The sequence below is a fragment of the Mercurialis annua genome, linkage group LG5 (genome assembly GCF_937616625.2).
Source record: "Mercurialis annua linkage group LG5, ddMerAnnu1.2, whole genome shotgun sequence".
NCBI lineage: Eukaryota > Viridiplantae > Streptophyta > Magnoliopsida > Malpighiales > Euphorbiaceae > Mercurialis > Mercurialis annua.
In genome coordinates, this window is record NC_065574.1 from 49,016,518 (window position 1) to 49,043,960 (window position 27,443).

The 27,443-nt window shown below is 30.3% G+C and overlaps 2 protein-coding genes and 1 pseudogene across 2 annotated transcripts; 2 read left to right on the forward strand and 1 right to left on the reverse strand.

The window, feature by feature from the left end:
• Nucleotides 1-573: 573 nt before the first annotated feature.
• LOC126680819 (UPF0481 protein At3g47200-like) lies at nucleotides 574-2,764 on the reverse strand (annotated as a pseudogene).
• Nucleotides 2,765-8,855: 6,091 nt separating this feature from the next.
• LOC126680820 (la-related protein 6C) lies at nucleotides 8,856-12,552 on the forward strand. The gene is made up of 10 exons (XM_050376037.2): nucleotides 8,856-9,369; nucleotides 10,181-10,262; nucleotides 10,344-10,438; nucleotides 10,535-10,606; nucleotides 11,147-11,226; nucleotides 11,310-11,388; nucleotides 11,484-11,531; nucleotides 11,630-11,698; nucleotides 11,780-11,908; nucleotides 12,046-12,552. The coding sequence occupies exons 1-10, from the start codon at nucleotides 8,983-8,985 to the stop codon at nucleotides 12,298-12,300; spliced, it is 1,296 nt and encodes a 431-aa protein (XP_050231994.1). The 5' UTR covers nucleotides 8,856-8,982; the 3' UTR covers nucleotides 12,301-12,552.
• Nucleotides 12,553-22,715: 10,163 nt separating this feature from the next.
• LOC126680822 (peroxidase 10) lies at nucleotides 22,716-25,901 on the forward strand. The gene is made up of 4 exons (XM_050376039.2): nucleotides 22,716-22,976; nucleotides 23,198-23,389; nucleotides 24,299-24,464; nucleotides 25,385-25,901. Exons 1-4 carry the CDS (start codon nucleotides 22,743-22,745, stop codon nucleotides 25,795-25,797), a joined length of 1,005 nt encoding a protein of 334 aa, XP_050231996.1. The 5' UTR covers nucleotides 22,716-22,742; the 3' UTR covers nucleotides 25,798-25,901.
• The last annotated feature ends 1,542 nt before the right edge of the window (nucleotides 25,902-27,443 follow it).

The window sequence follows — 27,443 nt, forward strand, 5'->3', positions numbered from 1 at the left end:
GAATGGTGGAATACTTGGTGAAAGTCATGAAGATCCTTCAAAGACTGGAAACACAATGAGGACAATGAGAAATCATACAGATCCCACGAGAGCAAAACGCGGAGGCCGACGCCATAGCTAAGTCCGCTCCAAACTTGGAGACCTTTTCAGCAAAATGCAGCTACAAGAAATTCTTGAGCAATCAAGCATAAATAATGGCAATTGTGCTTATTGGTGACTTCCGCTACATCAATTAGTTATATACAAAATCAAAAGTCCATGTATTAAATAGGGAATGAATTTATCTATCCGAATTTTAATATTTTTGCCAAATATATTATGATCTTTAAATCTTATCAATTTGATCCATCATCTTTTACATTTTTGCCAAATATATCCACGACTCATTAATTTGGAGCTGATATGTCGCAAACTTATATGCGTCACGTAGGATAAATTTTGTATTTGTAGAGGAAAAACATTGCGTCACATCAAATCAGAACGAGTTATGAGTATATTTGGTAAAAAACAAAAAAATGATGGACCAATTAGACAAGATTAAAAAAATTGTGATATACTTGCAAAAGGCTAAAATTATGGGAAGATAGTTCATTTTACTTATTAAATATTACACTTATTTAACCCTCATTTACAATTTCATTTTTTGAGCCATAATAAACACTTTACAATTTAAGACTTATATAATAAGACATAAAAGATTATTCTAACAATTTTATCTTTAACTAACATTAAACATAGTAATATATTTTCTATCATTTCAGAACATCAAAAGTAACATTTTTTTTCATCGTTTAAGGGATACATAGATTACAATTTTTTCACTTCTTCAAACTAAGAGATGTTTCCTAAGATTCAGATTTATTACTTCTAGCATAAAGAAGAAAGATACGATGGAGATTCAACTAATGGGTGCGCGGTGGAGGTTCATTGGAGCGGTAGTAAGGATAGACTGTAAATATAGTCTGCGCAATTGTTAGGAAGAAAAGAACAACTGCTGCTATAAGATTAACGACAGCCCAAGGATTTCTGAAGTAGTTAGAAACCATATAGGCTCGAAACTTGTTCCGAGGCCTTGTGCAGTAGTCGTTTACCATAAGGCGGACATGATATAAGTTGCTATCCGTAGTAAGGACACTATCCCTCGAAATAGAACGGAGTAGTCGAACAACATCTCTATCAATGTCTAGATAATTTTGGATAATACCATGGGAACGTAAGAGCGCAACGTCACTTTCATTTCGAATCAAATAGTACATAAAGCAGATGTATTCAGTCATTTCAATTGATATACCGGAATGGCACCACTCAAATGCCATGAGATTAAGCATCAACCGCTCTGTTTGCAAATCAAATACCATGACCGGAAGCTTCAAAACTCCAGACCGAAAGGAAATGCTCTTTATGCTTCTTGTTTTACTCTTCTCGAATCGTATTCCTGAATCACTCAAATACGTTGCAGATAAGTTAATTTCGGTATATATAAACCTCGGTCTACTTGATCGTTCAACTGCATCTGTGCTCTTCATTTTGCATTCAAAAATGTGTATCTTCCTGTAAATATCTAGTACGTGCAAGCATTTGCCTACGGGTACTACCGGAGAATCCGGAAAGCAGAATTTGAGTATGAGCTTGTTGATAAGTTCTTCATCCTTCATGCATGAAAAAAAAAAAAAAACAAAGTCCCATTCTACTTATAATATTTTTCTTACAATTAGAAATTAATTCATTTTAATTCAAATACTACACTTTATAAAAGTATATTGGCTTAATCATAAAAAATACTCCATCTTTTCGATTTGTTTCGTTTATGACCTTAAATTCCAAAATCTTTAATTTGGCCTACTTTTTATTTTTCAGTTTCAATTATAGCCAAATACTCAAATTAAAGTGAAAAAAGTTTAAATATATCGTTCATATTGCATCAAATTTTTCTAATTTATCATTTTGCCATCAAATATTTTATATATGAAGTAATATGAAGCGTATATTGAGTTTTTTTTTCCACTTAAATTTGAGCAATTGGCTATAATTGAAACTGAAAAATGAAAAATGGACTAAAATTTAAGATTTTGAAAGTGTGAGCTATAAACGAAAAAAATCGGGAAGATTAAGTATTTTTTGATGATTAAGCCAAGCCAAGTATATTTGTACTTACTGTTTTTCCAGATTCAACTGCTAACAATTTGTAAAGAACCAGAGCTGGCAGTTGATTCTGAAGCATCAACATATCAACCCTAATATATGGAAGAACAGAATATCTCCCACGATTACCGAAAATGGGATCATCCGCAGCATAATCATCGATTACGCCATTAGCGACTCGTAGAATTTCGAGCATAAAACATCCATCAACAATCATCAGCTGCACAAATCTATCATGATCAAGCCTCCATTGCTCATTAATTTCATAATAAGAGTCATTTAAACATTGCACTACTTCAGCTACAGCTTCGACAAAATACTTCTAACGGCTTATTCGCCCTCTTAAGGAAATGAAGCAGCGCTCTTCTCTTGTGCTCCTCCATTGGAAACAAAGGTACCTCTCCATAATGATACGGACCGAACGAGACCATTTGTGGCATATAAACTTTCCGATTCAAGTCCGAAATACTCACCGGAACTTTGTAGATTGAGCTTTTTCTCCACCGATCCGTCTCCATGCTTGTGTCTGCTTCCATATTGTGGAGTTCATTAGACAACTCAACTACCCAGGTTCTTGCTTCTGACATTGTCCTAATCTCAAGCACAGTTTTTTCAACATAAAATGATGATCATGTAATAATAACATATATAAGAAACGATACTGATACATAGTAAAATATATACAATATGGAATTAATTTACGAGAAAGCAAAGCATGGCATTTGATTCCTTTCTTGCCAAGAGACAATAAGCATATTATAAACTCCTTAATAGTACAAATTTTTTCATTGGATAATTGATTCCTTAATGTTTTTAACCGTTGTAAAAAAACACTTAAAAATTTGCAGAAAGAGAATTTAAGCCATATTCATGAGAAGTTCATTTTATTTACCAGGCTTTTTATTATGACTAGATAAGGAAAGCCGTACATGTAAATGCAAATTCTAGAAGTAGTCGTTAAATATTTAATCATTATCCATTAAATTTCTAGAACTAATAATTAAATAATTTAGAAATGTAAAGATAAATTGATAATTAGTTGTAAATTATTAACCTTATATTTATCTCATATATATATATATATATATATATATATATACACACTCTATACAGTCATTCATGAAATGCAATGAGACCATTGTTCAAACCATTACAAAAAAATTAAATTTTTTAAACTAAGCCTAACAGTGTTAAAAATTCATTTTTTTTTACGATTTAAATTAAACTTTATATCTTTGTGATATTATTTCAATTTATTTTTTATAAATAATTTTATCTAGTTTTCTGAAAATAATTTAATTTTGACATAACTACAAACTATCCTAAAAAATCACTTAATTTACAAAAATACGTAATTAGTCAAAAAATTCAATTGTATCTAAAAATTAAAAAAACTTTACATAATTTACTTAGCTTTTTAACTAGAAAAAATATATGTTTGATATATGTTTGATACATATTTTATACATTATCAATAGATCCCTGATATACTGATACAGTACGTGAAAATTAAAAATGTATTTCATATTTTTGTAAATTTTTTAAGTTTTAGATATAAATTTTTAAGCAGTATGTGTTTTTATAATTTTTTTTCTGTTTTTTTTCTGTTTTTATAATTTTTCTTTTAGTTTTGCTCACGATACCGAAATTTAGCCCACGTATATTTTTAATGAGAAAATTACACCAAATCACCCAAAAATTGAAAAGTTTACGTTAGTGACTCACAAATTATTTTTTTACAAAAATCTCTCTTTTTTTAAAACCTATTTTCTTGAGTACCTGACTATAATTTTAGTCCAAGTTTGCCCTCAATACACACTCACATCGAAATCAATGTACGCACGACACCTAATTATATTCCATCTCTTCTCTTCTCTTCTCTGTAACCTTTACTTTCTATATGTTTTATCAGTCCGTGGTTTAATTTATTACGGCCAGACTGCCGGTGGCCGAACCTCCAGTGGTTGGAAGCCAGAACGCCGGACTTTTGGTAGGCGGTTTGTAGTCAGAACACCGGTAGTCGCTGCTTGCTATTAACGATTCTATTATTGCCGTCGTCGGGGATTCTCATTGAAAATAGAATTAATCTTCGCAGGGATAAATATTTGAATTGCTTGATTTAATTGTGGTTTTGAGATCTGGATTAGTGGGTTCGAAAATAGAATTTCTTCTCCACCTGTGTTGTTGCTCTTTTATGCATCTGTACTCTTGTACCTGCCAGAGGAACAAGATGAACACAAATGATGAAATGTGTAAAAAGGTTCCCAACTTTTATTTTATAATTTATTTGGTTTTTAAAATTTTAATTTTATTAACACATCACAACTGAATGAAGGATTTCAATTTTAATTTCAGATATTTAGAAAATAAAATATTGAAATTCTTAAATTATTAATTTCATTAATTTATAAAATAAAATAATTGTTAAGATTATTTTTGAATTTTTTTATGTGTAATGTGTATTGCACACATGATATGTAACTCATAAATGATGAAAATAGTAAAAAAAAAAAACAAAAATCAACCTGATGTGAACCGGATGTGAACCTATATTAACTGAACTATCTTAATTCAATTTTTAATAAAATTTATCTTACTGCTCTTTACTATCTTAAATATTTTTTATATAGAGAGAATTGTAAAATTTAGTGTAATATACAAATTAAATATCTCTTTTAAGTGAAATGTATCTGACAGTCTATAAAACTGAAAATCAACCTGATGTGAACCATATATGAACTTATATTAACTGACTCACCTTAATTCAATTTTTAATAAATTTTGTCTTGTTATTCTTTACAGTCTTAAATTACATTTATAAAGAGATAATTTTAAGATTTAGAGTAATATACAAATTGAATATCTCTTTTAAGTGAAATGTATTTGACATACTATAAAACCGAAAATCAACCCGATGTGAACCTATTTCAACTGAACTACCTTAATTCAATTGTTAATAAAATTTGTCTTTCTGCTCTTAATAATCTTAACTGACATTTTATATTAAGAGAATTTTGAGATTTAGTATAATATACAAATTGAATATTTCTTTTAAGTGAAATATATTTGACAGTCTATATACCCAAAATCAACCTGTTGTAAACCTAATGTGAACCTATATCAACTGAACTAACTTAATTCAATTTTTAATAAAATTTATCTTGCTGATCTTTACAATTTTAACTGACATTTTATATTGAGAGAATTTTGGTATTTAGAGTAACATACAAATTGAATATTTCTTTTAAGTGAAATATATTTGACAGCCTATATAACCCAAAATCAACCTAATGTAAACCTGATGTGAACCTATATCAACTGCTAACTTAATTCAATTTTTAATAAAAATTATCTTGCTGTTCTTTACAATTTAAACTGACATTTTATATTGAGAGAATTTTGAGATTAAGTATAATATACGAATTGAAATGTATTTGACAGTGTATAAAATTAAAAATCGACCTTATGTGAACCTTATGTGAACCTATATCAACTGAACTATATTGATGTAAACTCAAAATCATAGATTTAATATAATTTTGCGGTGGTCGGTGTGAATATAATTATAGACTTAATATAAAATCAAAATCAACTCAATGTCACTTAATACAAACTCAATGTAAACTTAATATAAATTCAATGTAATTTAAATTAAACTAATCTAAAATAAATTTGTAGTGAACTTAATATAAATTCCATATATTAAAACATCAAAGATAATGTCTTCATCAAATTAGATTTTTTTCATGTAAAGTTAGACTTAAAAGCATTCATTTTATTGTGCTCAAATTGCTTTCAAATTCCAACCGTCATGAACCACACTATTTACTTAAAAGCATTCATTTTAATTTGTTTCTTTTTCTAATTAAAAATTGAATTTATCAACAACCTTGCACATGTTAAGACTTTGAACAGTTTGTTCATTAACATTAGATAGTACAGACCCATGAGAAATAATGTCTAGTTCATGTACAAATTACCTCCAACATTCTACTTTATGAAGGTATTTTAACAATTCAAAGCATGACATCATAACTTTGAGTACAAACATTCATATTCAAATTGGTGAAAGAGTAGAAAATAACCAAAAGAAAATCTGAAAAAAGACTAAAATCTAAACAATTAAATCAGTAGTAGACCTCCAAAATAGTTAAACAGATTTATGAAGCTATTTATGTGAAACACTCTTGGTTCTCTTTATAATCTTCAATTCAAAAAATAGTAACTAGCAATTGATATTACAAACAACTATAATTTAACTTTTGTCTGTAAACTGTAAGACAACAATCAAAAATATATATAAAAAATTAGCAAGCCAAAAACAAGATCAGAAAAATCTTTATAAAGTGTTAAAAATTATAAATTATATATATAATTATACAAGTAAATAATATGAAGGCAATTGTTGAAAAAGTCCATGTCTGCAATTCCTTATCGTCCACCATCAAACAACACTGCAATCTCCAATTCAAGCTTTCTTTCCAATTTCTGTAAAACCTAAACGGTCGGATCGCCGCCGGCGATCGTCCTTATACAAGTAAATAATTCAAGCTCTCTTTCCTATTTTCTTATCGTCCTGGTCGGCGACGCAGAAGCAGGTCTTCGAGATGGTCGCGTTGAATTCTTACTGCAATTTCTTCTTCTCTGGTTCAATGACAAGAAAGGGCATAATTGTCCAGTTATACTATAAAAACAGCTAATATTGGGTTATAAGAGATTTGCGTAAAGTTTTAACTTTTTTTGGGAGATTTCTGCTTATTATTTTTTGATGAGGTATAAATGTCAATGAAGTCCCATTTTGAGGGATTTGTGAAAATTACCCATTTTTAATTTCTTGGCTTCTCTCTTGGATCCAAAACCAGCAAAGGATCTTGTTTCTTTGCCAACCCCAGTGCTATCCCCGCTCGCCCAACTTCAATCTGTATTTAAAATGCTGAGAATATTGGATAAAATATTATTTTTACAGTTTGATTAAAATATTTTGAGCAAATTATTAGGAAGCATTTGTCATAATTACCATTTTAATCTCGTTTATTTGCAAATCGAACGATATAATCTCTTATTTTTGTTCACTTAATGATTTACAATGTACGTTCGTTCATTTTTATATTAGTCAACTGAATCAATGAAACCATATGATCTCCTTTTTTTGTTATTTTTTTCAACAATTTTGTCCCTCACTTTTCTTTTTGTGAACGATTATGTCTTTCATGTTTGAAAATTAATTTGCCCCTTAAGTCTTTTAACTCCATTGATTAACACCAAAAACGGTCGGAGGGACTAAACTGTTGACGAACACAAAAGTGAGACCATATCATTTAATTTTCAAATAGGAGAGATTAAAGTGTGAATTATACAAATGTGAAGAGTCTCATAGTAATTTGCTCAAATATTTTTGTCCAACAAATTAGTGGTTAAAATTAAGAGACAATGTCATTAAAATATCAAATTAAGGGACAATGTTATAAAAATTTATTAAATTTACAAGTTTTCTAAATTTAATCATGCGTTTTAAATTTGTCATAAATATCCATCAACTTTTATTTTATTTTTCAAATCTATGCACGGTGCTGAGGTGATATTTATTCATTGGTGAATTTGATAAGGTAGAGGTAATTTTTAATTAATAAATGAATGTCATGTCAACACCGTGTATGAATTTGAAAAAAAATGAAAGCTAATATATCTTTATGAAAGGTTTTAAAAGGTATGATTAAATTGAAAAAACATATAAAATTGGTGAATTTTATAACATTAACTAAATTAATAATTGATATATCTATATATTATAATGGATAACCTTTAAAGGTAGACTAAAATTACCATTTTCTTCACGAATTTTAAAAATTACAATTTTTTGGCTATTATAATTACAGTTAAGAGGTGCAAAAAAACTCGTATAGTTTTTCAGGAAGTATAAAATGCTTTTTTAATTTAATTTTGGGCCATTTAAGCCCTCTAATTTTTTTTAAATTGAAAAAATAAACGCCTTTTGTTAATCACAGTTAGAAACGCCAGTTAATTAATTATTGATGTGTCTCTTGTAGTTTTCCAAAAAGTTAGAGGAGCTGTATGTAATTTTAAAAAAATTACAAGAATCTTTTGCACCTTTTATTACCTTAATTATATTAAATTTAAAACAATCATCTTAATACTTACAAATAAGAAGGAATAATGAATTACTATTGAAAAATACTAATAGTTTTTTAAAGTATTTATATCTTTGTGATAAAACCAGAGGCATAATTAACTAGGGTTGTCTGGATGGTCGCTCCATTCCGGTTATGAAATGTTAGAAATCGATGAGTACTGAATAATTATTTTAAAGATAATCGATAATAGTTTGAGTCAGATGACATATGTCGTCTAATCTAAAAAAACTAAAAAGAAAGTCAAACAATAATATCAATCGGTTTAATTTTTTTTAAAATAAATCAACATTTCGTTTGGTCTAGAAAATAGTCGAATAAAGTATTGTTTAATTTAAAAAAAAACTCGCTTGAATAAATTTTTTGATTACGCCACTAAAAAATATTTGAAAATAATTTTATTATATTATATTTAAATGTAAAAAAAGGTTTTAAAATAGCATAGAGAGAGAGAGAGTATGGATAAATAGTAAATACAGAAAAGGGGAGTAAGGTAAATAGTGGGAAATGGCCTGAAATAATGGGTCAAACCCTCAAGCAACGGTCTTTTGTAATAACAACAGCAAATTTTTTTAATAAAAGCTCACCACCTGGGCGCCAATTGTGGATTCAATATCATACAAATTACAGTTACTAATCTTCAGGAGATAAAATACAAATTCACAAAAATAACAAACCAAAACACACAACCATGGCACAGCCACAGCTTGTAATAAAGATTCATGACGAACACGAACACGAACATGAACACGAAACTAATGAATCGTCAATAAAACGAAGTGATGATCATAATAATGAGAGTGTTTCCTTCAAATTTAATGCTCAAGCGCCTGAATTCGTGCCGAGATCGCGTAATCAGACGACGCAGATGCCGATTTCGGGTTATTATTATCCGTGTTTTCATTATGTTGGTGGAAATGGTGGGTCGGATTGGTTCTTGGTTGGTGATCAAGATCCTCATAATGCTGCAGCAGCTGCTACTTATTTGATCTCTAATCCGAATGATCCTGTTTCGCCGAATTCTTCTAATAAATCGGTTATTCTTACGGATGATCTTCGTCAAAAGATTCTTAAACAGGTTCTTTTGATTGTTTTTTTCTGTTCTTGATGCAATTTCTTGATTCAGGGTTTTCTTTTATTATTTATCTCCTATTTCAGAATTGTATTAATGGTTGAATGTTACTGATTTCGCTTAGGAATTTGAAGAATAATTCAAAACTATTGGCTCGTAGGGCTATTCTTTATCGGCAATTTCATGTCATTTTACCATCATTGTTTGCTTTGAGAAAATCGGATTTAATATATATTCTGGAGTCTTTTTATCTATAAACTAATTCTCGATATGTTGCACCGAAACTTATTTCTTTTTTATTTTTAAAAATATTTTTAAAATTTTAAGACTTTGTTTTAAAAATATATTTTTATACAAAAATACTATCCTTTTCTCCGTGGAATATAGTATCGAGATCAAATACAAAATTATCATTCTCAACCCGATTCGCGATATAATGTGGTGTCTCATGCTAACCTATCTCTTAAAGATGATAGAGTTATTGGCTTATTAAATTTCTAGTGTTTGTTGCAATTTAAGCACAACTTTTAAAATTTGGCGGAAAAGGCTCAATTTTTTATTTTTGGCATTTTCTAGCACCGAAGTATTTTTTTTTCTTCACCAATCGATGACGTTTTGGCTGTTTTTAATAACTTAAATGACGTGAAATAATAACTTTGAGCTTTAAAATGACAAAAATAAAAGATTGAGTTTTTTATGCTAAGTTTTAACATTGTCAAAAGCATATTAAGTTAATTCATTATGACACTTTGAGTTTTCTTGAAAAGTTGATCATCATATATCATGAAACTAATATTTTTTTTTATATGTAAAATAGGTGGAATATCAATTCAGTGACATGAGTCTTCTTGCAAATGAATCCATGTCAAAACACATAAGTAAAGATCCTGAAGGCTATGGTAAGGCTAATTAATTGCCAATTTCTGAATTAATTTCAATTCATTGTTTACATTTCAGATCCTGATTTGGATTTATTGCAGTACCAATATCTGTTATTGCCTCTACCAAGAAAATGAAGTCCCTTGTTAATAACAATCATTTGCTTGCTCAAGCACTTCAATCCTCTTCAAAACTTGTCAGTTTTTTTTTATTAATCTTTTTATTAGCCTTTTCCATTCATTTTCACCTTTCACATTTAATAATGATATTATATTTTCTTTGGGGTTTGAAGGTTGTAAGTGAAGACAATAAGAAAGTTAAACGTAAAATTCCTTTTACTGAGAAAGACAGAGAAGAATTGCAGGTAATTAATTCTATTAGATTTCGAGGTTAAAAATATTTATCGTATTTTTCAAATTGGTGTAAATTTTTTAATTTGTATTAAAGTAGTACCAAAATTTTAATTTGTATAAAAAATGGTACCAATATGTTAAATTTTTATTTGGACAATGGTACCTCATTACTTTTCGATTTCATAGATGGCCAAACATACATTTAAAAAATGCTGCCACGTTGGTCGTCATATTAGCTATTTGATGATCCGGCGTCTTATGTAATAGTATATATATTCTTATAATATAATGTTACTGATTGTCATTTGTCACAAACATTTTGATCTGAAATCTTTAAAAATATATGACTTGAAATCCGAATACAATATATACTTCGAATTTCTTGTGTTAAAATTTTATCTCGTAAACTCAAAAGTGTAATACGTGCTTATTTTTGTTACTATTTGGATAGAAATTTGAAGTTTTGATATCAAATTGAAATATAGGGCAAATGTTTTTTGGCACTTACACATATTTTGGCTCATGAAGCTGTTTCGACTTTGATCTTGTAGTGTCGTACTGTTATTGTGGAGAATTTACCTGAAGATCATTCTCATCAAAACCTTGAAAAAATATTCAGTGTTGTTGGAAGGTTAATTCTGCAACTGAACATTTCAATTTCTTATATTAACTTCTTTGTTGCATAAAATGTTAATAATTTCCATCAATTAACAGTGTAAGAACCGTCCGAATATGCCATCCCCAAGAATCCAATTCGTCCCGTACTAAAACTGATTTCCTGATGAGCAACAAGGTATATAATTGCCAACTATGTATCCAACATATTTTATGATGTGCTTAAAATATATGTATTAATCAATTATACTTTTCGATCTTCCTGTCTTGAAGCTACATGCACTTGTCGAGTTTGACAGGCCAGAAACAGCAGAGAAAGCGGTATGTCAAGATTGTCAGGATCGTTCCTGAGATGTGAATTCTGTTATTTTTTCTTTCTTTTGTGTTTGAAATGAAAATGGAAGTTGGAAATTTATCAGGTCGACAAGTTGACTGACGAAAGGAATTGGAGAAAAGGGCTTCGAGTTAGGGTTTTGGTTAGATGCTCGGTACGTACAAAAAACTTTGTTAATTGAATTATCATATTATCTTCAGAAAGGCTAATAGTTTGTAATTGTTGAATCCTTTAGCCAAAATCTGTTCTGAAAAACAGAAAATCTGAGTTTGATGGCCTTTTGGATGACGAAGATATAGCGAATTCAGACTCAAATGATGATTCTTCTCCAATGAGCAACCCGGAAGCTGTTACAGAAAGCAATGTAAGTGAATTGATAAGATAAATCATCCCGACACTTGCATAATCTTAATGTGAAAATTCCGAGAAATTCTTACATAAACTCTGTCCTTCTCGTCATCTATTAAAGTTCTGCAAAATGATGAGTTAAAATATCTCCAGGCTGACGAAAATTCAGGTTCGTCGAAGAAAGGATGGGCAAAAGGCCGAGCCAAGGGCAGAGGACGTGGTCTAAGCCATGGCGGACGAGGACTGCTAGCTCATTCGCCACAAACGGTTAGCTCTCCGCAAAGTGAAGCATCGGCTAAACATGCATTTAAGGGTCCAAGAATGCCAGATGGAACCAGGGGTTTCTCCATCGGTCGCGGCAAGCCTCTGATTGGTTCTTCAGCTCTGACTACTTCAATGGTGGAATGAACGGATATTCAGGAGTTTGATCAATTAGTTGGTGTTGAAAATTGGTTTTGGAGCCAATGAAAACTTTTGTGGCAAGTTACATGATTATAGGCAGTATGTTCCTTAATAATTTATAATTGAGGTGTATAGTATAGTGTGTTTTGTGTAGGAATTGTAAATGTTCTTTTTGGTTGACATTTTTGGATGTATTTCTTATTCTGAAATGCTTAATTGCTACTGTATTTGTTTAAATTGAATCTTTTTTTTTTGAAACTCTTTTACTTCTTCCCTGTAATAAAATTAATAATAATAAAATAATTATTATTGAGAGGTTGGATGTATTATACCTAAACTTGATTTGGAGCCGAATAAGGACGTATTCAATTTAAATTTATATGTATTTGATTTTTCTATGTGCAAGTTTAAATTCAATTAAGTTCCATCATAAATTTATACTAACATTTTTTGTCATATTCATAAAAAAAACATTTTTTGTCATAGAATGTTTCGATGACAATGCTCTTTGTTCCATCATAAAATTATGACAAAGTTAGGTTTGTCATAAAATTGTGATGAATCTATAATGGCATGTTTTGCTAAAAAAATAACAAGATTAAATTATAATGAGGTATGGCATGCAAACATTAAAAAAAAAGATTTTTACAATAAAAAAATTTACAAGTCACTAAAAATAAACTTTCGAAAAGTGAATTATATAGTACAATTTCTTGTATCAAAATTGTATTTGTTATACATGGTTAAATAATGAATTTGTTGAACACTAACGCGTAAATGAGTCGGTAAGGCGCACTTCTAGTTTAAGTGAGGTTGCGGGTTCGAAATGTACTCATATTTTCAGCCGTTTAAAATTTGGGGCCAGAGTTTGCCTCCTGAAAGGGATTTGCACAGCTCAAATGAGGATTAGTCTGAATGTGGAAGATTTAAAAGTGCCGTCTTATAGTTGAAACTCGTTCAAAAAATTATTGGTGCCGTTTTATAGTTGAGACATGTACCAAAAAAAATTGGTGTGTATATATGAATCGAATATTCTCTAGAAAATGAATTCACTTCTTCCAATTAAATTTTAACCAAATTCATCAAAACATTTTCTTTGCATATGTTACATTTTGTATTTTTTAGTATAAAAATATTAAAATATTAAATATAGTACATATTTTAAATTTTATGTACTCCAATATAAAATATTATATTAAATAACAAATTTCAAACTTTATAGCTGATTATTATTATTATTATTAGTGATAATATTTTTTTAACCAAAGGATATAAATTTTTAGACAATAGTATACAAAAATTGTAAAGTATGATACTTTAAGGTGGGTTTGGCCTATTTTTATTTGCATTGCTTTTGATCTCCGTCATAAAATGCATTATAAAAATGAAATTTTTTTAGATAGACTCAATCCATCACGTCATCTGTGTACTAAACCTATCACATAATGACACGTCATTAAAATGATGGCAATCTTATAATATTACTATTCAAATGTGTAAATAAATAATAAACGAATTTATAAGATTGCCATCATTTTAATGACGTGTCATTATATGATAGACTTAGTCCATGAATAACGTGGTGGACTGAGTATAGCAAAAATTTCTCTAAAAAATGTTACTGTTTTTCTTTTCAAAGATTAAAAATGATAAAATCTACTACAAGAATTTTAGATTTAGTCACAATATCGAATGTCGACTGTATATATTTTTATAGTAAAAATTTAATTCTGGTTAAATTTCGGTTGAACTTTTATTCCTTATTCTTTAATCTCACAATTTTATTACTAGAACGGGTTAGACAACATTATACAAATCAAGTTGTACAATTTCTAAATACTCTTTCTGTTTTTATTTAATTATCTATTTAGCCCAAATTGTATATATTAAAATAGTGGATGTTTTGTCTTAAATAATAAGAGTAAATATAAATATAACTCAAGTAATTAATAAATATATTGTATATTAATTCATAGAGTCATTTATTAAAATAAGATAAATTTAGAAGATAATAATTAAAAATTATATTAAAATTTTAAATAGATAATTAATTAGAGATAAATATATTTTACTAAATGGACAACTAAAAAATGGAGGGAGTTTAAACTAATCTTCAAAAATAAAATATTAAAAAAATTAAATAGATTCTGTCTACCACATCACTAAGTCTATCTAAATTTTTTTTCCAAAATATTACTATTATTTCATAATTAATACTCCATTCGTCCCATAAAAATAAACCACCTTTCTATTTTTGGCGTCTTAAAATATAGGCCACCTTGTAAATTTGGTAAGCAACTTAAACACTCAAAATCTTATATACCCCTAACCCTAATAAATATGCCTAACTATCCTCAAATGAATTAATGACTTCATGTTTTAATACAAAATTTATCAATAAACAAATCAGTCATTAATATATTATTTATATATCTAAATATTATAAAAGGATAAAATTGAAAAATTTAATAAAAAAATTTAATTTTAATAATTTAACTATATTTTCTTAAATTTTGTGTTTGTCTAAATGGTCTATATTTGTAGGACGGAGGGAGTATATTAATATTCCGACGTGAAAGTGACACATGTACATCCATTCCAAATATAAAACCTCTCTGATTTGTCCTATAAGTTGACTTAATTGCTCATAGTTAGTCATTGTCCAATATGAGATCCTACTCATTCGTCCGGTTTAAACTTTTGTATTTCTCATAAGCACGTGCATCAACTTTTTGATTAATTAGGTCAAGCCCATTTCATAGAATATTCACTAGTGCCATATGGTTTTTTTTTTATAGTAAAATCCTATAAAAAACTAACTTTGAAGAATCTAAATATCTTATTTCTTATTAATATTTAAGTTGAGAATATTAAAATCATTAATTATATTATTATTTTATTTGAAAACAATTAAAAATAAATGAAATAAAATGGATAAATATCTGATGACGCTATTTTTAAAATCAAAATTATTAAAAATAAATAAATAAATTTGATAATACTATCTTTATTCATATGAGTCATATTTTTTTAAGAGAAAAGAGATGCGCTTCGTGAAGGAATTTGGACTCTTGATCTTTTATCGAACGACAAAAGAGAGTATATGGTTAATCGGACGGTGGTTATCCGATTAACGCTCTGATGCTTAAATCAGTTTAGATTTAAGCAGCGTGTCTTTTCTTATTAAATTAGTTGTATTTGTAGGCATACCTCATGCCTTTATAAAATGCATGATGAATATATTGTATGAATTTGATTAGGAATGTGATTCCTGTTTAGTAAGACTTTGAATAGAAAAGTGATTTCTTATTCAACTAGAATCTTGTTTAGGAATGTTTTCCTAATTAGGTTGATCTTCGCAGATATGAGTTTACTTTCATTTAGGAAGGTATTCCCGAATATATGGTCTTGATACTATTCCAGTTCCACGTGATAGATTTCTAGCGACACGCTTTGACCTTGATCTCGGATCTTGCCGAATCCTGAGGGATTCGACTTTAACTGGGGATTCGGGCTCTCTTTAGTATTTGGGCATGGCGAAGTCTCTAGGACTCGGATGCCTTTATCATTGGGCTTTCGCCTTTAGCGAGTCCTTGGATTCACTCGAGTGAGTGGATTCTGTACGACTCGATCCTATTATTTTAATGGTGGATTTCATCATTAGCCCCTAACACCCCCCCCCCCCCCCCACCACGCAAGTGAGCTGAAATTTTGGTATTGATGCCTTGTTCATTTTTAACTCCTTTATAGGCCAGTCGTGTTGTCTTCTGAATATTATGAATTTCTTTATATTTTGCTTTTGCGACATGTGTTCTTCATTTTCTTTAGCCAAGTGTCGTCATCGTGCAGTTTTCATTGATTCAGGTTTTTTCTTCTTCTTTAAATTTGAATTTTTCTTCATTTCTATTCTTTTGTTCTTCATCTTTTTTCCTATAACTTTCTTAAACCTTATGTTTTTGATTTTCAACTTCAACTTTTTATTTACTTAATCTCAGGTACATCTATAATTTCTATTCGTTGTTGTTGTTTTGTTGTCTATTTGTTTCTCAGAACTTCTTCTTCGTGTTCTTCACGTTTTCTAAATTTTTTTTCTTCATTTTGATCTTCCTTACTTTTTAAATTCTTCTTTTTCCTATTTGTTGAATTTCTCGCCTGATGGCAGCTAGAATTGCAAAAGTAGAGTTCGTCTCTATGGCCATTTCAAACTCTATCCTTTCTCAAGAGAAAATCTTAGATATTTCTCACAAATATATTTTTTTCCGGATTAATGGGGTTAGGAAACCCGAAAACCGAATGTTGGCCTTTGGGTATCCTGGTTCACCTCGGGAGGTGGTTATATTCGAAGAACAACTCGTAACTGGTCTTCGATTTCCTCTAGATCCTTTTATCGTTGAGCTTTGTAGAGAGTCAAATATTGTTATAGGAGAGCTTTATCTCGGGACCATTCATGTTATCTCCGCTTTCGTAGAGGCGTGTAGGCTTCGGGGGCAGTCCTTTTCTGTAAACGTGTTTCATCATTTTGTCTTTTTGTTTAGATGTGACGATGTTTTGTTTTTTGCCCTTGGTAGAAAGGGTCGATCTGTTATTAGTTTGCCCTGTTTAGACAATGAGTGGAGAGAAAGGTTCTTTGTAGTTGGTCATGACTTTGCTTTTTCTTGTTTCCCTAAGGGTTTTTTCGATTAGGTTGATTAGTAATTATTCTTCTCCTTTGAGATTATTTGAATCTATATCGTCTTTGATTTATCTTTTAACTGTAATACCCCGTATTTTCAAATTTGGTTTTGTCGGTTTGTTATTTTCGTGATATCCTTAACAACGGTTCAAATCCATCAATCTCCCTTTGCTCTCTAAAACGGCCCCTATACCTCTCCGAGTGAAATAAACACAAATTGAAATCTCCAAAAGGAGTAGTGGCCAGTCATTAGCAGAGCAAACTTGTCGCATAAGATCACAAGTACAAATTTTATTAATTATTCAGGCCAACCATAAATACCAATAATATACCATTTAACATTTATAGGAATATCAAACATAGAGAAAGCAATATGATTATTAGAGAAACTAATAATATCAAAATCAATGGATTTATTCTAAAACAAAATCAGTCCACCTTTTCTACCATCACAGTTAATAGTAAAGGAATTAAAAAATTGAAAACTCCTTTTAGCACACTATCAATTAGCTTACTCTCCATTAAAAATAAAAAAATTGGGGAATTATTATTAATAAAGAATTTTAGCGCACGTACCGTCCAAGAATTCTCCGCACCTTGGAGGTTCCAACTAAGGAGTTTCAAACTTATCCAACAACCCATCTCTAGTTTGCTTTGAGAAAAGATTATCTAGATCAATAGTGATTTGAGCCTCGATAAGGGATTTTTCGGAAACATCACCGGACTTCGCGCTATCTCCCCCCTTCATCCCCAATACTTCTATGAACTTTGCTTCGAGTTCACGTGCGTTTCTTTGTTGATTTGCCACTCTGATGGAGTGTGGTGCGCGTTATGTTTGATGTATGGTACTACACCTGCGAAACATTAACATCCACAGAGCCCTCACTTTCAGAATTAATAGGACTGTTTCTCAACAAAATAGCACCCTGATTAGTATCTATGGCTTGGGCGTTATTTTTTGACAGATTAGCATCGCTAACAGATCCATCATCCTAAGAATTCACTCCCAAATCCAGAACCCGTCTTGTCTACGGTGTAGTAGCAACTTCACTAGAGAGATTCTCGTCAACATCGTCCCTTCTATTCCTACTAGCATTATCAGGATGGTTAGAGGCATGCTTCTGCCCCATCAAGATGTGTTTCCTCGGTATATATCTCAAACCAAGGCCATAAGGCCACTCATTACATCCATCCCATCAGCTTTTATTTCACAATCTACCAACATATGGTCAAGAAAACCGCACAGTAATAATAATTCTAAATCCTTTCATATTTGAAAGAAATCCAGCAGTGCTCACCCATGGGATTAATAACCTTCGTACCTCTAATCAAGAGTTTTGTAACATCAACAATCACACAAACCCTACAAGACCTATTCTAGTGACCATCAGTCTCATCATTCCGCTCAATAGTTATCCCTACCTTTCCAGTGATCTTACTAATCACAGCCTTCCCCCGATAGTTTAAAGGTAGGTCATAAATACGGATTTAGATAGGGCAGCGCTGCAATCCGATATTATAATGTTGCATGTTGTCAACCATTGGTTGGAATGTAATCAGTTGCTTGTTAAAGTGCGAGGGAGACTCCCACAAAATCCTAGCTTTTTCTGCCTTAGTACGAAATTCACATACAAAAAGGTTGTCGCCAATATCCTTCTTCTCGAAACCCTTAGCCAGCCTCCATGAACTGGTGAGCGCATTCCGCATATGAATTAGGTTAAAGGGTTTTTTGCGAGTAGCTTCCCAACAAGGCTGAGATTGGTTTCGTCTCAATCTCTTCATCAACCACATCCTCCAGGTTGATGGCTATGCACACGTATTTTGTAAGACTGAGATCAGTGCACATATCATCCAAATCCCCCTCCATACCCTACGCAGAAAACAGGAACAAAAAAGAGGAATAGAAACCAAGTAACAAGCAGTAAGGCAGAACAAGTCCAGGAGGAAGCTTCAAGGAGAAGATAAAAACCCTAAACTTTAAAAACTAAAGTATAGAGAGAAAACTCCACGAGAATGGGAGAGATTTCTTATAACAATTGCTTCAGAATAAATTATTGATACAAATTTCTTCATATCTTATGTACAAAGATATAAAATAATAATTTGTTTTCTATTTTATATACAAAATATTTTTTAAAAACAAAATTCATTGAACTAAACAAAAAGAGTTGTCAATTAGTAGGATGTTATATGATTCAGATAATTTAATTTTTAAAAAAAATATTGTATCTATTCTAAAGATTTTCAACAAATTGACTAAACTAGGATAGATTTACAATTTTTAAAGGTTTGGTTAGATTTTTAAAATAGTAAAAAAAGTTTGACATTTTTCTTCATTTTAAAAGAGTAAAAATTTTATAAAAAACTTCACTACTGTTAGTAAGAATAAAACGTAAAAACATATAATTATAAATATTTTTTTATGGCCAAACCCTCATAAAACACTAAACTTTTGCGATTTTTATCAGTTATGATCAAATCATTCAAAATTAGCAAATATAATCTATTTTTGCATATCATGTTCCTTTTATAGCCATTTTTTTGAATCGGTTTGGTTTATTATTTTGACTAAATCCTTTATTGTGACACAACACGCAAATGTTTGATAGTTTATTGTAATAATATCATTTTTAATCTTATATACATGTTTGCCATGTTAATTGGCAAAAAATCGATTTGGTTCGAATTTGGTTATAAAAGGAACATAAATGCAAAAATGTGTTATATTTGTTAATTTTAAAAAAATTGGTCATAACTAACAAAAATCGCAGAGGTTCAGTATTTTTGAGGATTTGACCTTTTTTTAATCAATGGAGTAGATCACCAAGCATCTAAATTTATTACTATCTCTAAATTTACCTTCTATGAGAATAAACAACTTCAAAATTAGCTGCATGATTTTTCTTTAATGAATCCCCCTCCCCTTCAATTGATGGCACTGACAAAGCAATAGTAAAGTGGAGCTAGGCACCCGCCCTGTCTCCAACCACAAATTCTTTGAAAGTTGAATGGAGTACAACAGCTATACACCCTGGTTTAGGACTTCGTAGACGCCGGTTAGTTGTTAAGATTTTTGAAGAAGACGGTTGCAGTGTTATAATATAATTAGAGTAAAAGAAATGGCTTCCCTAATGTTAATTAGGATTTTATTTAAAAGTTGTAGAGTTATATGAACGTATAAATTTTTTAATTATGTGTGAAAATGATCAATTTGATTAGATATTCACCATTTATTTTGACAGATCAACTCTATTTATATAGACAATGAATATAGAGAAACAATCTAGTGCAGTAGAGAAGCATACCCCCCCCTCCCCCGCCCTTCCCCCCTCTCAAGATAGGCGTGGATATCAAATATGCCGAGATTGATCAGAAATAATCTAGTGCAGCAGAGAATCATATACTCTGTTACACCCCCGGCTAGGCATAGATATCAAATATGTCGAGCTTGATTAGAGAAGCAATCTAGTGCAACAAAGAAGCTTATATTCCAATAAAAACAAGCACTATCAAAATGGCAGCCTTATCCAAAAATATGTAGCTTTTTGGTTTAACTGGTTAGAAAATTCTGCTGCTACATCTACTCCACTTTTATTTGCTTGAAATAGTTGCCAAGTTTGATAAAAGTAGCGCTTAGTAGCACTGAAGCTTAAAGTGAAAAATATGTACCATCAATCTCGAATTATGGACATTTATCTTCTTTTCATATGGCAAATATGAACTGTGAACTCAATTATTTTATTCTAATTTGATATTACAATTGTAACTTGGAAGAAACATTCATCACTAAAAAGAATCAAGATCTCAATGATCACAAAATTTCTTTTCTCCATCAAATAGAATCTCTACACCAATCCACAATTAATGAATCAAAATTCCAAGACTGTCATACTAATGGTTCCATTCCCATAACCATTGAGAACTTTTATAGAACACGTAATGAGCATAACTGGAAATTTCATTTGTTTTTCCCCAAATTGAATAATCTCAAACTAAACAAACCTTGAAACAGAAATCAAGTTGAGATTAAAACTCAAATGATAACAAAAGATAAGAAATTGACTGAAAATGATAATTGTGAGAAACGAAAAATCAAAGAATTAGAGATACGAAACTCAATTAATGACAACTCAATTTACTCAACAAATTGGTGTCAACATAGTAACGAACTGATCTGATATTGAATGAAATAAAAATGAGAATCAAATCAACATTGAAATGAGAAATAATAAAACCGAATCGAAATATGGAACTCGAAAAAATTTGATAGAAGTAGACCTGATTTATGACTCAGGAATGGAATAGAAATCCGAGAAACAAAAAATCAAATTAAATCAAACATTGATTTGATTATAAAACATTAAATAAAAAGAGAAATTGATGAGAAAGAACCTGATATTGAAATTGTAATCTGAGATCGAAGTTGAATTATTGATAGAAATAATTCAATATTGAGATAAACCAAAGTAGAGTTTGAAATTTATAAACTGAAATCAATCCGGATCGCTGGGACTGGACATCCAGTACAGTTAACCACAGAAGAAACACTCAATCTGAAACGCAGCGGCAACATCAGTGGCAACCCCATCTCCCGGGCTCGGATCCGCTCTAATACCATATCATAATTTGAATAGAGTAACAGAGCTTTATTAAAGTTTGTAGATTACAAATCTTGCAAACTAAATCTAAAAATTTACCTCTATTTATAGATAATGAATAACAAATTGTTTCTCAATACAAAAGGCGCGTCAGAAGCATGTTATCCAGTTGTGAATTTGTTGTTCATGAGCTGCATCTTAGCTGGCTATTGCTGAGCTGGAGAAGAATTAACACACGAGGAAAACTCTTATTGGATGTGTTGAAACTTTAGAGATGCAGGCAGCAGATTTAGTGGATGCAAAGAAGCATATACTTCGTTAAGCTCTTCCTTCCCTCTCTATCGATCCAACGAATGGAAGGGTGGAGGCCTTCGGTGTCCTCTCAATCAAGAATTTGGCCTCATAATTGGTCAATATGCTTTTCTCTCCTGTCTTTCTTTGTTTATAGTTTGATATTCTCGTGTCCTAGGCGTATAGAAGAACCACACCAATTCATCCCGAATTAGATGGTTAAACTCGACCACGTGTGAGGATATCGTAGGAGAGGTCCTGCGGAAAAATAGTTCAACACCTGAATAATAAAAAGCTTGACACCCTTCTTTTTTTAATATAAGAATTTTATATGCATGTTGTAATATACTTTAACAAAATAGTTAGGAATAATTACCTAAATGGGTTATGTCCGCCATATTACTATCCTCATAAATTTTTAAAAAATAATTATTTTTCTGCTCTCATTTGAGTTTTCTTTACTAAAACCGCCTTTTAAAAGGGGGTTATAGTTAGCCAAAATATAGAACTGATCAGAGTTGAAATAGCTATTTTTAAAATTTATGGGAAATATAGTATTTCGGACGAAAGTTCATGGAGGTAATGAGTAATTATCCCTAATAGTTATGGTTTTCTATTCTTTTAATTTATTATATATATACTAAACTTTATAGAAATGCTCATATTTAATTAAAAAATAATTAATTTGTTAATGAAATAAATGTCATACTACAATTGAGCGGAGATTCATTTAGCTATTAAGTCATGGCATTTAGGGTTAATATAATAGTCATAGTGGGTCAGCCACTTTGTAACACCAACCAATGAACTCATTTCGATTTGCTGTGGTTTAAGCTTATAAAATGAGCATGCATGAGAACCAGCTTACTGCACCATAGCACAACTAAATGGCTCACAAACTAATTTCATGCTTCACCATTTGCTTCTTTGTAATACTGAATTTGACACTTCCGGTGTCTTCTGGTTATTATTACGGGCAGCAACTTGACTACAACTTTTATGACCGATCATGCCCTCGTTTGGAAATGATTGTCAAGTATGGTGTTTGGGCTGCTATGAAGACCGACATGAGAATTGCGGCTTCACTCCTTCGCTTGCATTTTCACGATTGTTTTGTTAATGTAAGTAATCGTTTGTGTCTATGTTGCACGGAAACTTTTTAATTAGTCTCGTGTTGTTTAATTTAATTTATCCTATACTAACTGCAAACTTTTTAATCATATACAACCTAATATCATATCAAATAATAAATTTATTTAAAAATTTAAATCGTCGAATGAGACTCCAATAATAGTATTATCTGAAATATTCATTTGTCGCCTTCAATTTTTATTTTCTGTAGGGTTGTGACGGGTCGGTACTTCTTGATGACACAAAGAAAATGAAAGGAGAAAAGAATGCTTTTCCGAACCGAAACTCAGTAAGAGGATTTGAAGTTATCGACAGCATCAAGGAAGATGTTGAAAGAGCTTGCCCTTTCACTGTTTCATGTGCTGATCTGTTGACTCTTATAGCAAGAGAAGCTGTCGTATTGGTAAAAAATATTCACATGATCATATACATATTTTCTTAAAGGAAAAATATTTATATTATACTTTAAAATTTTATCAGTCTAGTTTAATATTTGTTTAGCTATTGCTAAATATATTTCCGATTTTTTTAAAGCGTGTATTGTCATGAAGTGTCATAATAAAAATGTCTTATTTGAGTAGAACTCATGAAAGACTTCATGAGATAAATGAGAATGACTCCCCTCAAATTTAAAATTTCTCAATTTTTTTAAGTTCATTTAGATGGATCACATCTAAGCCAAATAAACTTGATGGAAAAAAGAATTTTAGATTTGAGAGGAGTCACTCCTTGAAAAAATAGACAACACATGCTCCAAACTAGTCCAATATATATTTGGCTGTAAAAAGAGTCATTTATGCCCTTAAGATCAAGTGAGCTCTTAACGTCCGGAAATGTTCAATATACTACTAGAAAACTGCATTCTAGCATCGGATTTTTCCGTCGCTAAATGCTGAAATCCGTCGGTAAAAGACTAAAATCCGTCGTTAAATCAAAAAATTTCCGTCGGTAATTCTCCGTTTTCTAATAGTATGCCCTATCATCTTAAAAAGTGAACAATCAACCCTCCATTCTGACTCATGAATGAGACATTGGCGGTCTGGTTGTCAAAATCGGAGAGCCCGGTTGTTTACTTTTAAGACGTTAGGGGCATATTTGAACCTTTCCAGATATTGAAGGTTTACTTGATTCTCGAATAAAACTTTAGGTGCATAAATGATTCTTTTCCTAAAAAATCAGACAAATAAAATTTAAAAATTATAATATATATGATAATCGAGCTATTAATTATTGTTAGTTAAACTCATTTTTGCTATTACGAAAACATTAATATTGTGGTAAATTTGAATATCCTGACAATTTTCTGGTTCAGTCTGGAGGACCTTATTGGAATGTTCCGTTAGGGAGGCGAGATGCGGTAACTGCAAGTCAGAAGGCAGCAAATGAAAACCTTCCGTCACCTTTCGATTCATTAGAAAACATCACTGCCAAGTTCGTAGCACAAGGCCTTAGTTTAAAGGATGTCGTTGTCCTCTCAGGTAGGAGGGTGTAGTGTTCCGGTATTACGAATTAATCGGTCGAATTAAATTAAAAGATATATTTTATTTAGTTTTAATTAATTTAATTTGATTATAATGAAATATTTCAAAAAAACTGACTAATTCGGTTTGTTTTAGTTTTTAGCATGAATTGTTCAAATTAACTAAACCAACCGAATTATAAATATATAATATTACTTTTGTACCTCTTAACTTAAAAAAAACTTATAGGTAAGTAGATATTAATACCAAAATTAATGTATTCTATAATTATTTTTATAAGTAACTTAATAATATTTGATTATTCAGTTAATTACCGAAATAACTGAACAACCCAAATAATTATTTGGCCTAATGTTAAAAACCCCCGACCTTTTAGCCCCTTTTCAATCATACCCTGACATTGAAAATTTGTCAATTTTACCCTATTTTGCATTTTTGTGTTTCAATTGTACCCTGAAAAATTAAATTAACGTCTTTTGCGTTTGGAAATTTGTTTAAAACATTCTACATGTCTCGCATATATTAATTGTATATTTTTAAAATTTATTTAAATTTAGTTAAATTAATTAAGAATTTAAATTAGTGTTAATTTGATTATGGTTTTTAGTTAGTTTTTAAAAATAAAGGACTTATTTGTACTTTTTTGAATAAAAAAGAATCTAATTTCATGTTTAGACTTAATTAATTGAATGGTTTCATCATTTAAGTAAAAAAATTAACAAAAATTAAAATATTGGGGTACAATTGAAAACGGAAAATTCAAAAGTGCGTAAAATTGACAAATTTTCAACGTCGGGGTGGAATTGGAAAAAAAATTAAAAGTGAGGGGTTTTTGAGTGATTAAGCCTAATTATTTTAATTTTTTAAAACTTCCGTTACGGTTCGTTTAAAAAATAATTTTCTTTTGTTGATTACAGGAGCTCATACCCTAGGATTTGCTCAATGCTTCACCTTCAAGAACAGATTATTTGACTTCAAAGGCTCAGGAAAACCAGACCCTGGTCTTGATTCTTCAGCACTCACAAATTTACAAGTTATGTGCCCTAACAAAAACACATCAAATTCCAATCTTGCCCCTCTTGACTCATCAACCACTTACAAATTTGACAATTCATATTTTACCAACTTAATGACCAATTCTGCCCTTCTTCAATCTGATCAAGCCCTAATGACAGATTCAGCAGCAGCTGCACTGGTTAATTCCTACAGTTCATACCCTTATCTTTTCTCTACTGATTTTGCAGCTTCAATGGTGAACATGGGTAATATTGGGGTACTTACAGGGACAAATGGGGAAATTAGAAGGAAATGTGGGTCTGTAAATTATTAAGTTGGTGCATGTTTTGGGTCTTTTTCAGAAAGTATTTTAGTTTTACTTAATGTTCCTACTAAGAAGTCATTATCTAATAATAAGTATTTGGTGTTAATACTTTATCTTATTGGTGTAAAATTAAGTGGAATGCATACTGGCAATTATAATTTGGTCTTAATGACACCACTAATTTCCAAGGATTAGAGCAACTTAAAGTGAATAATATTTAAAAAAAAAGATGTTAGTGAAACAATTATCTCATATCCACTATTTAATTTTAAATGTTTCTTTAATAATAAAAATTTCATTAATATAAAAAATTAAAAGTACAATTTGATTAATGATTATATAAAAACACATTTAAAAAGTGCAAAAAATAATTAATCAAATAATGAAAAATTATTTCAATATTTCTCAATTACGTTAACAGAACTCTTTCAATGTCCGCCATTCAATGATTATCTTAAACTACAAATTAATGATTTGGTTTTTAAATGATACCGATCGGAAAACATCAAAAATAGTTTTTTATTAATAATAATTCAGATCTCCGCTCCACTAATATATGTATGAAGGAAATAGTTAAATACATCAAAAATTAAATGAAAACGTATATTAAGAAAATTAACTCTATAAAAGAAAAACAAATAAAAAATAAAAAATCTAAATTTGCTTTTATTAAATAAAGACAAACTAAATGCTAAAATGACGAAAGAAATGGATCAAAAATATAATCTGCAGTGGTCACACTAAGGCCTCACTTGATCTAAAAATATACAATTTCCGGGAAATACATTTCCCGGGAAGTTAATTACTGAGGAAGTTAATATGGAAGATATTAATATTTTCATTGCTTGGTTCACTTAATAACTTTCCGGAAAATTATATTTTATTATTAATTGATTAAATTCAAAGACAATATTACCCTCAATAACTAAATTGGCTAATTAAATATAAGGATATAATAGTATTTTGATTAATTTAACTAGGGAAGATGAACTTACCTAGGTTTTGTTTGGGAAGTCATTTCCTAGCCAAAGGGAAGTCAACCCCTTAACTTTCCGGACAGTAGATTAGTAAAAGTGAATTAAGTGAGAAAAAATTGATATTTTCCGGAAAATTAAATTTCCTTAGTGAACTTATCCCCAACTAAGTGAGGTCCAAATTTGAGAGAGAGAGAGAGAGAGAGAGAGAGAGAGAGAGAGAGAGAGAGAGAGAGAGAGAGAGAGAGAGAGAGAGAGAGAGAGAGAGAGAGAGAGAGAGAGAGAGAGAGAGAAGTTTTCATTTAGGAAAATGAACAAATTTAAAAAAATTAATTATATATTAAATAATGAAAAATGTGGTAAATTTTATTAGTCCTATATAAATATTTGAAATTTGTGCCAGTTATTCAATTGATATATTGAGTGTAAACAATTTTTATAATTAGATGTTAGATCGATTAGTAGGAATGAGCTAACGGTCGATTAAATTAAGTTAATAGGTTAACAAATCTATTTTGGCTACATTTTAAAAAAGTTTTAGCTAATATAGATAGTTTAGTTAACAAAAATTTAGGGTTAATTTTTGTGGACTTTACTCATTGTGATTTTTAAAAAAAATGACTTTGATTATCAACAAAAAATGCACTAATTGTTCTTTTAAGTGTGTAATATGAACACCAA

Excerpts from the sequence above, each read along its gene's own strand:
- LOC126680822 (XM_050376039.2), top strand. The coding sequence starts at position 22,743 with ATGGCTCACAAACTAATTTCATGCTTCACCATTTGCTTCTTTGTAATA. Across the intron at positions 23,390-24,298 it reads CAAGAGAAGCTGTCGTATTG|TCTGGAGGACCTTATTGGAA; the intron begins GTAAAAAATATT and ends TTTCTGGTTCAG. Across the intron at positions 24,465-25,384 it reads GGATGTCGTTGTCCTCTCAG|GAGCTCATACCCTAGGATTT; the intron begins GTAGGAGGGTGT and ends TGTTGATTACAG.
- LOC126680820 (XM_050376037.2), top strand. The coding sequence starts at position 8,983 with ATGGCACAGCCACAGCTTGTAATAAAGATTCATGACGAACACGAACAC. Across the intron at positions 10,607-11,146 it reads AAGACAGAGAAGAATTGCAG|TGTCGTACTGTTATTGTGGA; the intron begins GTAATTAATTCT and ends TTGATCTTGTAG. Across the intron at positions 11,389-11,483 it reads ATTTCCTGATGAGCAACAAG|CTACATGCACTTGTCGAGTT; the intron begins GTATATAATTGC and ends CCTGTCTTGAAG.